Raw genomic sequence first — 15,026 nt, 5'->3', positions numbered from 1 at the left:
CTTGCCAACTCTAGTCCGATACAACAGAGGATCCTCACTCACACAATGAAGATGTTCATAAAACTCCCCCACTAGATCTAAGTTGATTGAAGTGGAGCAGAAAACAATGGTGGCAAGTTGATAATGGGCAAGAATCGCCATGATGTCAGGACAATAGTCGCGAAAGAAACTATTATGCAGATAACGAGCAGGGATGATCTTAAAAGTGGAATGAGACCTAGCTTGCCCCTTCCCCTTTGAAGAACCCTCACCAATCTCAACCCTTTTAGTTTTCTTTGATCTTGTATATGAAAGTAATGGAATGCAATGCATGCAAGGAAAACATAAGTTAGCAATGGAAATTTGACAAAGTGTAAACATAAGTTAGCAAAGGAGATATTACTTTGGTGCCATTAGAACGGGAGTTGGAGATAGACGGAGACAGCCGAAGAACACGCGTAAACCCACGCACGGACGCGAGAGGAGTCACAGTGAGAACCGCCGGTCACAGTGAGAACCGCCGGTCACAGTGAGAACCGCCGGAGGGGAAGAAACCGCCGCTGGAGACGAGGAAGACTATAAGAGGACCGGAAAAAAAGGGATAACGCCGGAGAGGAACGCCGGAGGGAAAGGAATCGCCGAAGAGGAGGAAATCGCCGGAGAGAAAACCAAAACCCTAGTCGACTAGTATTAGGGTTCGCCCGCGACTCGGGTTTAAAAAACACGATAATTTGAAATTAGTCGACTGAACACGATTATCGCAGTCGACTAAATATTAATAGTCGAAATGGCTGGCTAAATACCATAAAATGTCAGACAAATACCTAAAATGGCTAGGCAAGTACCGAAAATGGCTGGCTAAATACGTACAACGTCAGTGGACTAGTCTGTCAGATCGGTGGACTAATATTATCACAGTCGACTGGAATTTAACTCTAGTCGAGTCAATTTACATTCTGTTCGCTTCCAGTCGACTAATGTGGACATCCAGTCGAGTCGATTATCTTGTGTTTGTTTCTGAAATAACTTCAGTCGACTATTATGTAAGATTAGTCGACTAATCAGTGAAAACGACTCGACTTATCTTAATGTCAGTCGACTAAATAAGAGTACCGAAAATGGCTAGCCAAGTACCGAAAATGGCTGGATAAATACCATAAAATGTCAGACAAATACCGAAAATGGCTAGGCAAGTACCAAAAATGGCTGGCTAAATACGTACAACGTCAGTGGACTAATCCTATCACAGTCGACTGGAATTTAACTCTAGTCGACTCAATATCAGTTCAGTCAAGTACAACTCTAATCTGAATCTGAAACACAACTACAATATCTGAATCCCAAACACAACAAGTCAATATCTGAATGCATTACAACTTGCAATATCTGGATCACAAACACAACTACAACTCTAATCTCCTACTTAAGTTATCAAGATTTACTCAAAATAGAGATGACAAAAACATAAAATATCACAACAGTTCATGGAGATGGCAAAAACATCAAATATCACAAAAGTTCATGGAGATGGCAAAAAGATCAAATATCACAACAGTTCATGAGATGGCAAAAACATCAAATATCACAAAATTTCATGGAGATGGCAAAAAGATCAAATATCACAACAGGTCATGAGATGGCATAACTGCTACACATATCAACACAAATTATATTTCATAACATAGAGTCCACAAGACCAGTTCGATATGAATATCCAATTCTTCAATGCAATACAAATGTTTAACATTCTGTCAATCATTACAACGGTTCAACAGTGTTAAAATACATTTCTCACTTCAAGCAAAGCAATAACAATTAGCTCTAACATCCACCACTCCAGATAAAGATGCAAAAAGGATGAATTGATCCTCAACAAACTTTGCAAAATCTGAATTCCAGCAACTTCAGAGAATATCCTATACATTAGATAAGAGAAAATATAACCTGAGTCATGTATTTAAATAAAAAATTTCTTCATAGGATACAAATTTCTGATATAACTTACTTGAATTTGATGGACAACTTCCTGCTCATCAAAGTAGCAACAAAAATATTTTCTTCTACATGTTGTTAGAACCTGCAACAAAAATATCAATTATTAACTTCAATTTCTAAATCAATTAACCACTATAATTATATAAAATTAAACTTTGTTAGTACCGGCCATAGATGGCAAATCTTCTTCGTATGTGTCATCATTGCTATTATGATAAGTTTCTACACTGGATCTGCCAATCAACACACATCATCGTTAAATGTACAATATTTAATAATAAATTTATCATATCAATGTAAAATTAATCAACACATACCCTTGTAAAAGTGGACAGTTTCGCTTGTCATGTGACACACCTCGATGCCCACATCCATGACATAATCGGGACTTTGATGTTGACTGTTCTTTGGCTGATTTCAATCTTTTGCCGCATCCTTTTGTTCTAACTAAAGAAGGGTCAATAATAACAGGAGTTCCCTGTGTAGATTTATTCCTTTGACTACCATCATTGCCTTTTTTACTAATATTTATCGCTTGAATTTTTTTGTATATACAATCGAATTGTTCATCCAAGAAATTTGTCCCCTCATCAGTCAAGGATGCATCATCAATTAATAATGACGCTTTATAGGACAACTTCGAATGCCTTAACATCAAATATCTTTCTGGATCATCACTGTAATTTGGCGCCTCCAAATCATATATTACTCCAACCTTTGCATCTTGTGTCCACCGTTTAAGTATATATTTATCAGACAAATGAAACACTTGGTTGATACGGAAATAAGCTAACATATGCCTGCACGGAATACCATCAAACTCAAATTTCTTACAACTACAGGAAATGTAATCTTTCTGATTGTCATGCGTGAGAACCCTTGGTTTGGAAGAAGAATGACTTTCAAATTTCATCACATGGTAAACTGTACAATCAACTCCTATAGATAATTGTTTCACATAATAACCATGACTCTCACTCATTTCACTTTGAAACTCTAACCATTTTTTTCTTGTATACAACTTAACCATTTGAGTTTCCATGGGCCAGATTGTCTTAGTTCTGGGATGCTCGTTCATATCAATATGGTCGGCAATTAACTCATTGTGTCTTTGGTGTCTTAAGGCCCTATTGAAACGGGTGATAAAATCCATCAATGAGTTCTTATTTGATATATACCTCTTGAAAAATGCATTTGAGCTTTCAGATCTTTGACTACTTGACATTCCAGCACAAAAGACATGGTTAAAATATGCCGGCACCCACTTTTGTCGCAATTCGTACATCAAAGACAACCAATCATTTTTCTCCAAGTTAGCAGACTTGATTACCTCATGCCATGAATTCTCAAATTCATCCGGTGTTGTGGACTTTTTAATTACATTATTTATGTTTTGATAGTTGTCATGGAAAGTCAAAGGGCCTAATTTCTCTGGGAATTTACTCATTATGTGCCACAAACAATATCGATGCAGTGTCTGAGGTAAAACTTGTGCAATTGCCTTCGTCATAGCAGGATCCTGATCTGTTATAATAACTTTAGGTGCACCATTAGGCATGGCTTCAATAAACTTGTTAAGCAGCCAAACAAAAGACTCAGCTTTCTCATCACTTAAAAAACCGCAACCAAATACAGTTGTTTGATGATGATGATTTACTCCTACAAATGGTGCAAAAATCAATCCATATTTATTGGTGTTATATGTTGTATCAAATACAACAACATCACCAAATACACTATATGCCCTCCTTGATACATGATCTGCCCAAAAACACCTACTAAATTTGTTATCTGAATCAGTCTCATATTCATAGAAAAAACCAGAATTCTTCTCCTTTTCAGATGCAAATAGCTCAATTAGTGTTTCAGCATCAATACCTTTTTCTTCTTCCCTTAGGTCTCTCTCATAGTTTCTAATATCTTTTTCTGTGCACCCTACTAGCTCAGGCCCTCCATACTCTATCTCCAATAACCGCATTTGTTGACAAGTTGGGACATTGGCCTCTGAAAATTGTTGAGTCAATGTTTTTTTTGCTGTTGAAACATGACGATGTGAGCGTAATAAATGCACCTTTGAAGGAGTTGAGAGTGGATGATTATGACTATCCACGAAAGTAGCAACAACCCAATTAGATCCAGTTTGTTTTTTTACAACTGAAATCATTGCCTTACATCCAGTTCTGACCTCACCACGTACTCTTTCTCTTGTATCATCTTTTCTCTGTTTATTCCGCTTATCATCAGTATGTCCTTGTTTAAAACATACAAATGTTTTCCAAATAATTTCATTTGTCATCTTATTTTTCTTGCTACTATTTATCCTTGCACTAAATCCAGCTTCTCGCGCATATTGGTTATAACATGAAAATGCCTCCTCTAGTGATGTAAATTCCATCCCAATTTTTGGCTTTCGATCATCTGTAACTTGGGGGATATATAGATGATCATTACCATCATTTGCTTCCATTGTTGGGGAATGACAAATTCAGATAAACTCAAACTCTGCATATTACCATATAGTAATAAAAATATTCTAAGTCAAATAGACCTAAACAAGATAAGAAAATAAAACAGTGAAAATATATTGGGAAATGAACATGAAAGATAATAATAAGTTAATAAATTATCCCACAAATTTTCCTTTCAAATTCATATTCATGGTATTAGTGTTGATCACACATTTGATACCACACTTGTATGACTGATAGGGATTAGCCTATCTCATAAGAATCACTAAAATGCCACTATAAAATCTCTCTTTCAAGAGATAGAGAAAGTTCGTATAGAAATCTTCTCTTACCAATTAAGATGATTACTAAAAAGACTTTCCAAAACGACTTAAAAGGAGAGTTGAAGGTTTGCACAAAGGGTATACCAAAAATTATTGGAATCCCTTGGGAATTCATGATTCAAGCCAAGCTAACCTTTGCTCAAAGTCGTATCTCTTTAGTTAATAAAATCCGAAGGGTTTATCAATCTCAATGGGTACAGATCCATAATAGACATATAGAGGCTTGGTCCGATCAAGCAGGCAACAATTAGAAAGCTATAGCGCTTAGTCCGGGTAATTATATTGAAGCACAAAATTGGTTTAAGATCACAAGCCGTTTTGAATAAGACCACTCCCTTATTCAAATCATTAAAATTTGTTGTTGGATCCATCAATCAAATAATACAAATCATGTTCCCATACAATCAATTCGCGATAAAATTGATCATTGTTCCTATACAATTGGAACTCTAGTATAAATACGGACCAATTGCATATTCTTTCTAAATTCATTGTATGTATCTCATAAGAATCAAACGATATAAAATACTACTAATAAAGCTATTAAAAGAAATATACGGTGGAATGATGCGTACTGGGGACCATGGACCTATAATAAGAAGCTTCAATAAATTGGATAAATAATTAAACTCTTTAATTAATTTATTCAATTTATTAATTCCATTATTACTCCACTAAAAATATGGAATTGCACTCTTCTTTATTATAGAATATTTTACTCTATGAAAAGAGTCGTCCATTGATATAATCATTATATACGGATTAATCCTCCATAGATAATTCATAATTGGAGCTAGGAAATTTTCTGTTTACCTCTCCAATTATTTTTAAATCTCATTTACCATTAATCCACTAGTGAGTGGTTCAATTTATAATTCTATTATAAATCGATTGGGCCCAACACTCAGTTCCAGAATTAACAAATGAGGGAATTATCTTTCTACTTCTCGCAAGAAGGAATGGATTCCATATCTGTAAATTTATATTCCCAGCCATTCATTTCAAATGTAAATCTAAAATGCAAGTGTTGAGAATGCGTAATTGCAAACTTTAAACAAGCAAATTAAGAATTACATAGAAATAAATAGGAGTTTATAATTACTTCAGGATTAAGATCTATCCATATATGATCATCTTTATGATTTAATTTGAATTTCATAGTGTAACAGAATTTATTATGAAATTTCTAATTAAATCGGTCCAAGTCCTACATAATCTCATTATATATAAATGCCCCCAGCTAGATGTCTCCACATCGACGGTCCGGATAAGACAGTCACATTCAAAATGTTCATGGGCCGCATTAGTGATGTTTTAATTAAAGATCCCATACTTTAATTAATTTCATCACAGACTTAATTTAAGTTTATTATCCATAATTTAATTCTCTTGTATATATAACTCTTATATATACTAAATTATGGTTACATCCAATAAACTAAGGATTTTGCTATAATATTCAAAACAAAATATGTTCAATGATAAATGTCGCTTTTATTAAAAAAAAACATAATCCAATTACAATGCTTTGAGGGCACTATTCCCAACAGAATGATAGTGAAACATACAGGACCACTAGCCAAAACCACTGGGTAGCCTCGTGTCTTGACGAAGTTGAAGGATGCGGGCCGGCGTCTTGACGAAGCCGAAGGATGCAGGGCGGCGTTTTGACGAAGCCGAAGGATGTGGGGGCACAGATCGGGCGAAGGTCGGGCGCCAGCGACGAATCGAGCGAAGGTTGGCCGCCGTCGACGGATCCAGAGAAGGTCGGCCAGCGGCACAGATCGGCCGAAGGAGGCGGCGTCTTCCCGCGGCGACGAAGGCGAAGGAGTCACAGATCGGTCGGCGGCAGATCACCTTTGATCCGGCGGAGTGAGGACTCGGGCGCGCAATTTTGGGAAAGGTTTTGGGGAAAGGCGGGATTTTATTTTCGCAGTCACGTAGCCAGCGCAGCGAAGCGAGAAAAGCGAAGCGAAGCGAGAAATAGCTGTCCACGTCAGCGTCGCGGATGCGTCGCGGAGGAGGAGGCGCGCAGCAGAGATTTTTCCTATATATATATATATATATATATACCTGTTACCCAATTAAATACTTCATCATATTCTTAGTGGAGATTCTCCCTTCCTGTTGTTTCATCATGATGGTTTTGGTAAAGTGTGACATATCCCAACACAACAAAGGGGAAAGGAAAGCAAAGAAGCCAAGGAAACAACAGCCACGGCACACCTCTACTCATTATTCAAAGCAACATAGGAGCTGAGAAAAGTTCATAAGAGAGATGGAAACAGAATCCAAATGATGAACATCTTCTTCCTCGATCACTATAGATTTGTTCACATCCAGACGAAGAGATGCAAAAGCTAAAAGCTAACTTCTCTTTTCAGAGAAGCTAAGTGAATCGACAAGGTATTCATTCATAGGCACAAAACTTGTAGTGTAATGGCAATATGTTCAGGCCTTTTCAGATACAACAAGATGCTTGCAAGTGAGTCTTTGTTAAATCTAATATACATAATCACCTGATAAATATATATTCCATTTTTAAGAAAGGAGATTAAAAATGAAATCCAAATGGTAGTGGTTTGACCAACCAATAGCTATCACCAACCACTCTCCTCATCATGCTTCAACCAAAAGCTCGTTCCCTCGTGCAAAGAAAACCACACTGACAGTGACCTTGCATTGTAGTGGATGCATGGTGGTGGGTAAAGCTTGGCTTCGCCTCTTAACAGTTGCCTTTCAGGTGATTGCTTTTGTCTAATAAGTTTTAGACATCCTTTTCTTCAATATGGTTTAGCATGCAAGTGATGCACATGAACGGTTTGTTGGAATATAATCATATATCGTGAGAGATATGTTATAAGATAAAGAAATTTATATTGGTACGAGACATTTTAAATAAAATCATGAGAATGTAAATTTAAAGTGGATAATATTATACTAATTTTAGAAATATATGTAGATTTAATTTGTTCTAACAATGATATTAGAGCAGATCTATGTGGTGTTATGTGGGGACCCTCACAAAGGAATGACTCTTAGTAAGGGACCGTTAAGGAGGCGGATCTTTTGTTTGAAAGGTAGATTGTTGGGATACAATCAAATCCTATATTGAAAACATATGAAAAATCCTATTTTGAGATTATAAGATGGAGATATCTATATCCAGGTATGAAACTTTTTGCAGGATAAAATTTAAAAATAAAATTAAGACTGATCACTTATTCTCAATAAAACTAAGAGGCGTAAGTATAAAATAGATAATATTATATTATTTTAGAGATATAAGTAGATTCCTATCTATTTTAACCAGATTCATTTAACTAAAGCATGGTAATCATCCTAAAACTTATTCGTAAAGAGAAAGAAGAAAGATACTAATAATTAAGAAATGAATTTAGGGTACAAGTATTTGTATCTTTTGTGTTTTTTATGAGAAAATATTGGTGATGAGTTTCAATATACAATTGATCATAAATAGTTTTTAAATGAATGGTAGATGGTGTGTGTTTCAATACCTTCCAAGGAGAGTTGTTAGATGAGAGTTATTATAGTAATTTCACAAGAGGATGGAAGATTAGTTTTCGTGTTTGTTTGTTTGTTTCACGTTGTTTTTGAATTATTATTCATGTTATTCAAAAGAGTTTTTTTTAAAAAAAAATCTGCTAAAATTTTAAAGGGCGTGTTTTAAAAAAAATCGGTGAAAACTTTGTAGGTATTTTTAAAATAACGACTTTTTTTTGGAGTTAATTGGTATAAATTATGTTTCGTCCTTTTGTTTTACTCTGTTTTCCATTGGAGGTTTCCCTGTTTTCCTGGCTACGCAGCGCAAAGCGCTCACCTCACTAGAAAAGCACAGCGCTCTCTCTCTCTCTCTCTCCCTTCTCCCTGCTTCTCTGTCCCCGTTTTTGTGCGATCTTTTGCAGGTTAAGCTCGTTTCCTGTCTCCTTTGATCGGCCGTCAACCTCCGACAGCTTCGATCTCGCGCTTGCTTCTTCGATCCGAGGTTTGGCCAGATCTTTCCCCCTTCTCCGCTTTACAAATTGTATCTTTCTGCGTGGGCTGTAGGGATTTCAACTCTGGGTTTGCAATAGCTCAAATGCTGTTCCTTTCGAGTAGCATGGGAAGGCGGGCATGCTCCCGCTTGGGGATGCTAGATCTGAGTGAATGTGAGCTTAAAAGTTCGTATTTTAGAGGCTTCTGTGGGTTTTGGATTTTGCTGTCTACTGTTCTTAGGTGGATCTGAAAGGGCGCTTTTTAGTTACATGGTCACTTGACCTGGACGGGATTTTCGGAGGTGAAGTTCAACGATTACGCGGGGTCGATGTGGAAATTATTGTTTTGTACTTGGATTTTATAGCCTGTCTTCTCTCGTTGTCGATTGAACTACTTCTGGGACGATCTGGTTTATCAGGAATAGTTTGAAAAAAAAATCTTGTTTTGCTGAAATGACTGCCAGTTACTGTGATCATAATTGCATGTTTATAGCATTTTTTGTATATTAAAAGATCTTTATCTTTTTTTTTATCGTCAAACAAAAACGAACTTTTGCCACCCTATGAACTTTCTTTTTTATCATAGACTGAGTTAATAGACTCGATCACAAAGCTTGATGTGTAACCCTTGATTTGGAGAATTGGCTTATTTCTGGACAAATTTAATTTCTAATTACACTAATTTTATTAGATTCCAATCTTGACTGCAGTATTTTCTGCTTTTACTTTTCTGGTCACTGGGGCTTTCCTTATTTCTGTAAAAAGTTGATGATCCAACTAATTTGTGCTGCTTTACTCTCTAGGCTGTGACAGTATCGTGTAGTTATTTTTTTTATCTTCATAAATTTGTTTGATCTCTCCAATATACGTGGTTATTTCTCTTTATTTAACGCTATATGGACTGATCTGTGGGGACCCTTTGCACTCTATCATGCTTGTATTCCTTTGTTTTATATTTTACTTTTGAAATTATGTCTTTTCCTTCTGTCTTATACTAAGTTCCTTAGAATATGCAGCAGTTGTTTGTTTCATGATTAGTTTATTCCTTTTCCTGTTGACCACTATATAAGAGTGTTGATAATAGATGAAGAAAGAGTTCGATAGGATGCTGTACTTGGAAAAAAAATGAATGAGATTAGCTGATGTTATGACTTAACCTTGGTTAATTATAGATATAGTTTAATAAAAACCAACCATTTAGTTTATTTTTGTTCAATTTTTGTGATTGAATAACAGATTATGGTGATAAACAGCCTATTGAAAATAAATTATGTTCTGCTGGTAATATTTTCTGGTTCTTAACATGTGTCATTATTTCAAATGGATAACATCCTACACTCTCCTTGAATACTTTGAGGTTGTCTTGTACATGCATCATATGACCTGGAATTGAGGAGATTGATGTATAGATTGAATCTGCATATAGTGGGAGTTAATGCTATATGAAAATCATGCGGATAATATGGATTCCTGCCTCTTAATATCTGTGATATTGGGCATTATTGTTAATCTGTTTCTATAACATGATCTATGCTACTTGGATTTGGGATATGAGTATTCGACATGAGTGTGGTCTATGTGGATCCAAGTTTGAAACGCAATTTGTTTCTAAAAGATTTTACACATGGTCATTAGGAGTGTCAAGTGTCAATGTTAAGTGTCCAACACAGGTACGGAAGGGTAGGTAAAAAGTAAAAACGTATTGAAGAACATGGCTTATCATTTGAGTTTATACAGTAGATGAGTTCATTAACTAGTAATTTTTCTCTTATTGGGTTCTCTCCATCCCTGTCTTGTGGAGAGGAATGCTTTTGATGTAATATATCTCCTGTGTACTTATCATTAAAAATATGCCTTTGGATATGAGCCTACAAAACATATGTGTCACAGGAACAAATGAGATGCTTGTGTTGTTGCTTTGCTAATATTGTGGCACCTTTATTTTGTATTTCAACAGAATACTTGTTTAGTGGATATCTACTGTTTGTCTTTGTTATTAGTACAGTCCTTTTAAATATGATGGTGGTATCATAATGAAATGAGTCACAGTGCGTGTTGCATTGACTGCAACTTAGATGTATTTACTATAAATTAATCATAGAACAGAGACAGAAAGGCAGCATGCGTTGGGGGATTTCATTCAGTGGGCCAAACACACATTGACAGTGCAAGCCCAACCTGATATCAGTACATATTATTTCTGTATTGAAGGATTGTGCACTTTGACATGATCTACACACTCTCCTGAACAATTTGACTTATAGAACTCATCTTTAGACATCATTATCAAACCCAATTATATCAATTGTATGTGATCTTACAGCCAAACATGATCAGGTTTCTGGATGCTATAAGTTCTAACCAAACTCATCAAGGTTCAATCTGTGACATATTTAAAGTTTAGAAATTTTTGCAGAAACAAATGTATGGATTAGCCAAGGTGCAGATATTAGATTCCAGGGCTAGGTTTGGGCCTGTGTACAACCTGGCCTTGGTGCAAGTTGTGCTCTAGAATTTTCATTCTGGATAAATTTTGATCATAACAAAATTCATTTCTCTACTCAATTCCAATCTTTATAAATGTCTGCAAGCTACTGGCTCAAGTCTGTTTATGTCTGCCATAGTCACATGTGTTGTGAAAAGGAGAGACTATGGATAGTGAATTGTTGAGATGCTCTTTATACTAAATTACCAATCCGTGATTGATGTCTGATATTGCAATTATGTTTGTGAACCATGCTAGAGAGCATCACTAGATTCTGTGCTTTGCTAAATAATCAACAATGTTGAGAATAGGCTCTATGATGCATGGGATGATTTTGTAAGAATAAACCTGGAATAGTATACTATGGAGATATTGTATTAATCAATTAAATTGGATCTTGTATTGATCATAGCTAAATCGAATACATAGAAGGTTCAGTAAATATTTGATCCGGTTAGGTTTGCAGTAAGAAATCTATATATAACAAATCTTGTCTTATATGTTAAATTGGAGTCAAATAAAACATTCTGTTTTCTTAATTTCAAGACAGCTCCATATTATCCGTCTTCAGTATGTACATTTTCAACAAAAGTTGCTTGACCATTGTGAGTGCGGCCAACTGTAAGGCCGTAGTTAAAATTGAGACCATTTAATTTTATTATGCTAGCATGAATGTTTTCCATTGGTTGGGCATACAGTGTAGCATCTATCATTGAGCATTTTTTCTGACTTGGTGTGCATTACCTACTTTATTTTATTCTTGATATTTAAAAATTGGGTGTGGCAAATTATGTACCATCTTTTTCCATGTGTAAGCTAGCAGTTGGTTTGGCTTTCATTCGTAATGTCTAACATGGTTCACTGTTCTATTAACAGGGTTGATAGTCAAAGCTATTGTCCTCTGCTCTTGCAACATAGCCTTGTTGATAGCAGAGACAGATATATGACTCATTATTTCTAATACACATTCTCTGTGCTTCGGTTCTTCAACAACTAGTGGAAGAAGCTTGACAAACCTGATGGGTTCCAGATTCCCATCGCATCAGCTTAGCAATGGCTTGTATGTTTCAGGTCGTCCTGAGCCACCGAAAGAGAAACCTCCAACAATGAGCTCCACAGCCATGCCATATACAGGTGGTGATATTAAGAAGTCTGGAGAACTTGGGAAGATGTTTGATTTACATGTGGAGAAGTCCAGAAAATCTGGACCTCTTAATGCTTCTTCTAGGAATGCATCATTTGGAGGTGCTACTTCTCAGTCTGGACCTATCACATCTAATAACTCTGGCCGGTCTAGCTATTCTGGTTCTCTATCAACTGCAGTTCCAGGTTCTGGTCCTTCACTAATTACTGGAAGCTCCAATAGGCAGAAATCTAATTCTGGGCCACTTAAACATGGGGATTCAATGAAGAAATCATCTGGTCCTCAATCTGGAGGAGTCACCCCTATGGCTCGCCAAAGTTCGGGTCCAATCCCACCAGTGCTTCCAACTACAGGGCTCATCACGTCTGGACCAATTTCATCTGGACCTCTTAACTCTTCTGGTGCACCTAGAAAAGTATCTGGTCCTCTGGATTCGGCTGGTTCAATGAAGCTACACAACGCCAATATTGTTCATAATCAGGCAGTCACCAAACTAAGTGAGGAGGATGACTATTCTTTCAGTGATGGTTTGCCAAAGGCATTCTTGTGGTGTGTGGGTTTGTTGTTTGTGATGGGGTTTATTGCAGGCGGCTTCATCCTTGGTGCTGTTCACAATGCCATTCTTCTCATAGTCATTCTTGTTATATTTGGAATTGTTGCTGCACTTGCCATTTGGAATACTTGTTTCGGAAGGAGAGCAATCACAGGATTCATTGCCCGTTATCCTGATGCTGAGCTGAGAAATGCAAAAGATGGCCAGTATGTCAAGGTTACCGGGGTATGCAACCATTAAAACAAACAATATTAACATACAAAAGGGAAATGGTTTTGTTGTGTTAGCTAGAATGCCCATCAGTTGTTTTCTCCAAAGCATTTCTTTGCAATTCATTATCCACAAGCTATTTCACATCCTTTTTTTGTGTATTTCACATCCTTTTTTTGTGTGTTTTTTTTAGTGGGTTTCATTCCATCTTCTTTAACTAACCATATTAAAGAACTTTGAATTCCAGCTTTTGTATGTGAATTCATGTCCTATGAAGAATTGGTGATTGCTAATTCTTATTTCATAATAGATTTTAGGTCGAGATGTTCTAATAAACATGCAGAGGACCTTATCAATGATTTTTTTTTTTCAAGTTCTTATCTTTTAATTTTTGGCTAAATTTAATAGCCTCAATCAGTTTTCAAGACCAATGTTTCTTACTATATTTAATGGTCCTCCTTGTAGTTGTCGAGTGTTTTTTTCTGCTGCAGTAATAAGTTTCAAATGTAGGAAATTTGACAAGTTCTTGTTTCATATTGATTTAAGGTTTTATAGGGAAGCTGAAGAGAACTTACGCAAATCAATCTTGAGGACAAGTTACCTTAGTTGGTTCTTTGCTAAAATGTTTTAGAAATATTTTATAATGCTATTTTGATTATCAAAAGTGATGAATTTAACTTTCCGATAGGTTGTTACATGTGGAAATGTCCCTCTTGAGTCATCTTTCCACAAGGTTCCTAGATGTGTGTACACATCTACAAGCTTATATGAATACAGAGGATGGGATTCAGCGGCCGCTAACACGCAGCATCGCCGTTTTACTTGGGGACTGAGATCATTGGAGGTAAGTCATTCTGCATGATAATTGGAATGTGATCAGTTGATTCCATCAAATAGAGTAATCATATTAGAATCTGGAGCTACTGAAGAAGTTTGTCTTTCAAGTTTTATTGAAATAGATGAATTATGATGGCTGACATAATGATTCAAAGATCAATTGGTGAAAACAAACAAAATATATTCTATCATTTTGCCTTTCATATGCTTCAATTTCTTGTGATATCTGAGAGAACAAAAATGGCAGAGGCACGTGGTTGACTTTTATATATCAGATTTCCAATCTGGACTTAGAGCTCTGGTAAAAACTGGATACGGTGCCAGAGTAACACCGTACGTCGACGAATCCGTGGTCGTCGACATTAATGCAAACAACGACCTGTCTCCGGAATTTCTCAGATGGCTGCGGGAAAGAAACCTCTCTGCTGATGATCGGGTGATGCGACTGAAAGAAGGGTGAGTCGGAAGATGCATAAAGCAAAGCTCACTTTTTTTGTCTTGATACGATCAAAGTTGTTCCTCTGAAATACTGCTCTTGGCAAAAATTGATGCATCATCTTTTCCTGCAGCTACATCAAAGAGGGAAGCACTGTCAGTGTGATGGGGATCGTCCAGAGGAACGAAAATGTGCTGATGATAGTTCCATCTTCGGAGCCCTTCTCTAGTGGATGCCAGTGGGCTCGATGTATCCTCCCCGCAAGCCTCGAAGGGATCGTGTTGAGATGCGAGGACACTTCTAAGACCGATATCATTCCCGTCTAGGATGTCGATCGAGTTTGCTAGATCGAATTGACAGCTAATTATATATGTCAACTCCATAGTTTGCTGGCTGTTGGCATTTCATGATGGATTCCAGGAGTTCGCTCTTGGGGAATTCGATTGTATAGCTCTATGTTTTTCCCGTCTTGTTTGTAAAGCTTGAATATTTTTTTGTAACGAGGTAGCTTGCTACTAAATTTGGGATCTTTAATGGTGCGTAGAAGGAGATTGTGATGAGTGAGTGTTCTTGTGTTATCTTCTGGTGTTGATCATGTAAA

The 15,026-nt window shown here is 36.5% G+C and overlaps 2 protein-coding genes across 2 annotated transcripts; one reads left to right on the top strand and one right to left on the bottom strand.

Moving 5' to 3' along the window:
- Positions 1-1,647: 1,647 nt before the first annotated feature.
- LOC141841310 (protein FAR1-RELATED SEQUENCE 5-like) lies at positions 1,648-4,654 on the bottom strand. The gene is made up of 4 exons (XM_074729455.1): positions 2,292-4,654; positions 2,140-2,207; positions 1,985-2,056; positions 1,648-1,895 (listed from the first exon to the last, which is right to left on the bottom strand). Exons 1-3 carry the CDS (start codon positions 4,439-4,441, stop codon positions 2,040-2,042), a joined length of 2,235 nt encoding a protein of 744 aa, XP_074585556.1. The 5' UTR covers positions 4,442-4,654; the 3' UTR covers positions 1,648-1,895; positions 1,985-2,039.
- A 3,926-nt stretch (positions 4,655-8,580) lies between these two features.
- Positions 8,581-14,945, top strand: LOC141839112 (putative membrane protein At1g16860). The gene is made up of 5 exons (XM_074726775.1): positions 8,581-8,771; positions 12,122-13,167; positions 13,841-13,996; positions 14,237-14,445; positions 14,559-14,945. The coding sequence occupies exons 2-5, from the start codon at positions 12,265-12,267 to the stop codon at positions 14,749-14,751; spliced, it is 1,461 nt and encodes a 486-aa protein (XP_074582876.1). The 5' UTR covers positions 8,581-8,771; positions 12,122-12,264; the 3' UTR covers positions 14,752-14,945.
- Positions 14,946-15,026: the final 81 nt, after the last annotated feature.

The sequence above is a fragment of the Curcuma longa genome, chromosome 11 (genome assembly GCF_044706935.1).
Source record: "Curcuma longa cultivar G26 ecotype Majalengka, Jawa Barat chromosome 11, ITB_CL_G26_1.1, whole genome shotgun sequence".
NCBI classification, from domain to species: Eukaryota; Viridiplantae; Streptophyta; class Magnoliopsida; order Zingiberales; family Zingiberaceae; genus Curcuma; species Curcuma longa.
The sequence above is the reverse complement of the archived record's forward strand: the minus strand, read 5'-3'. Positions and strand labels throughout refer to the sequence as shown.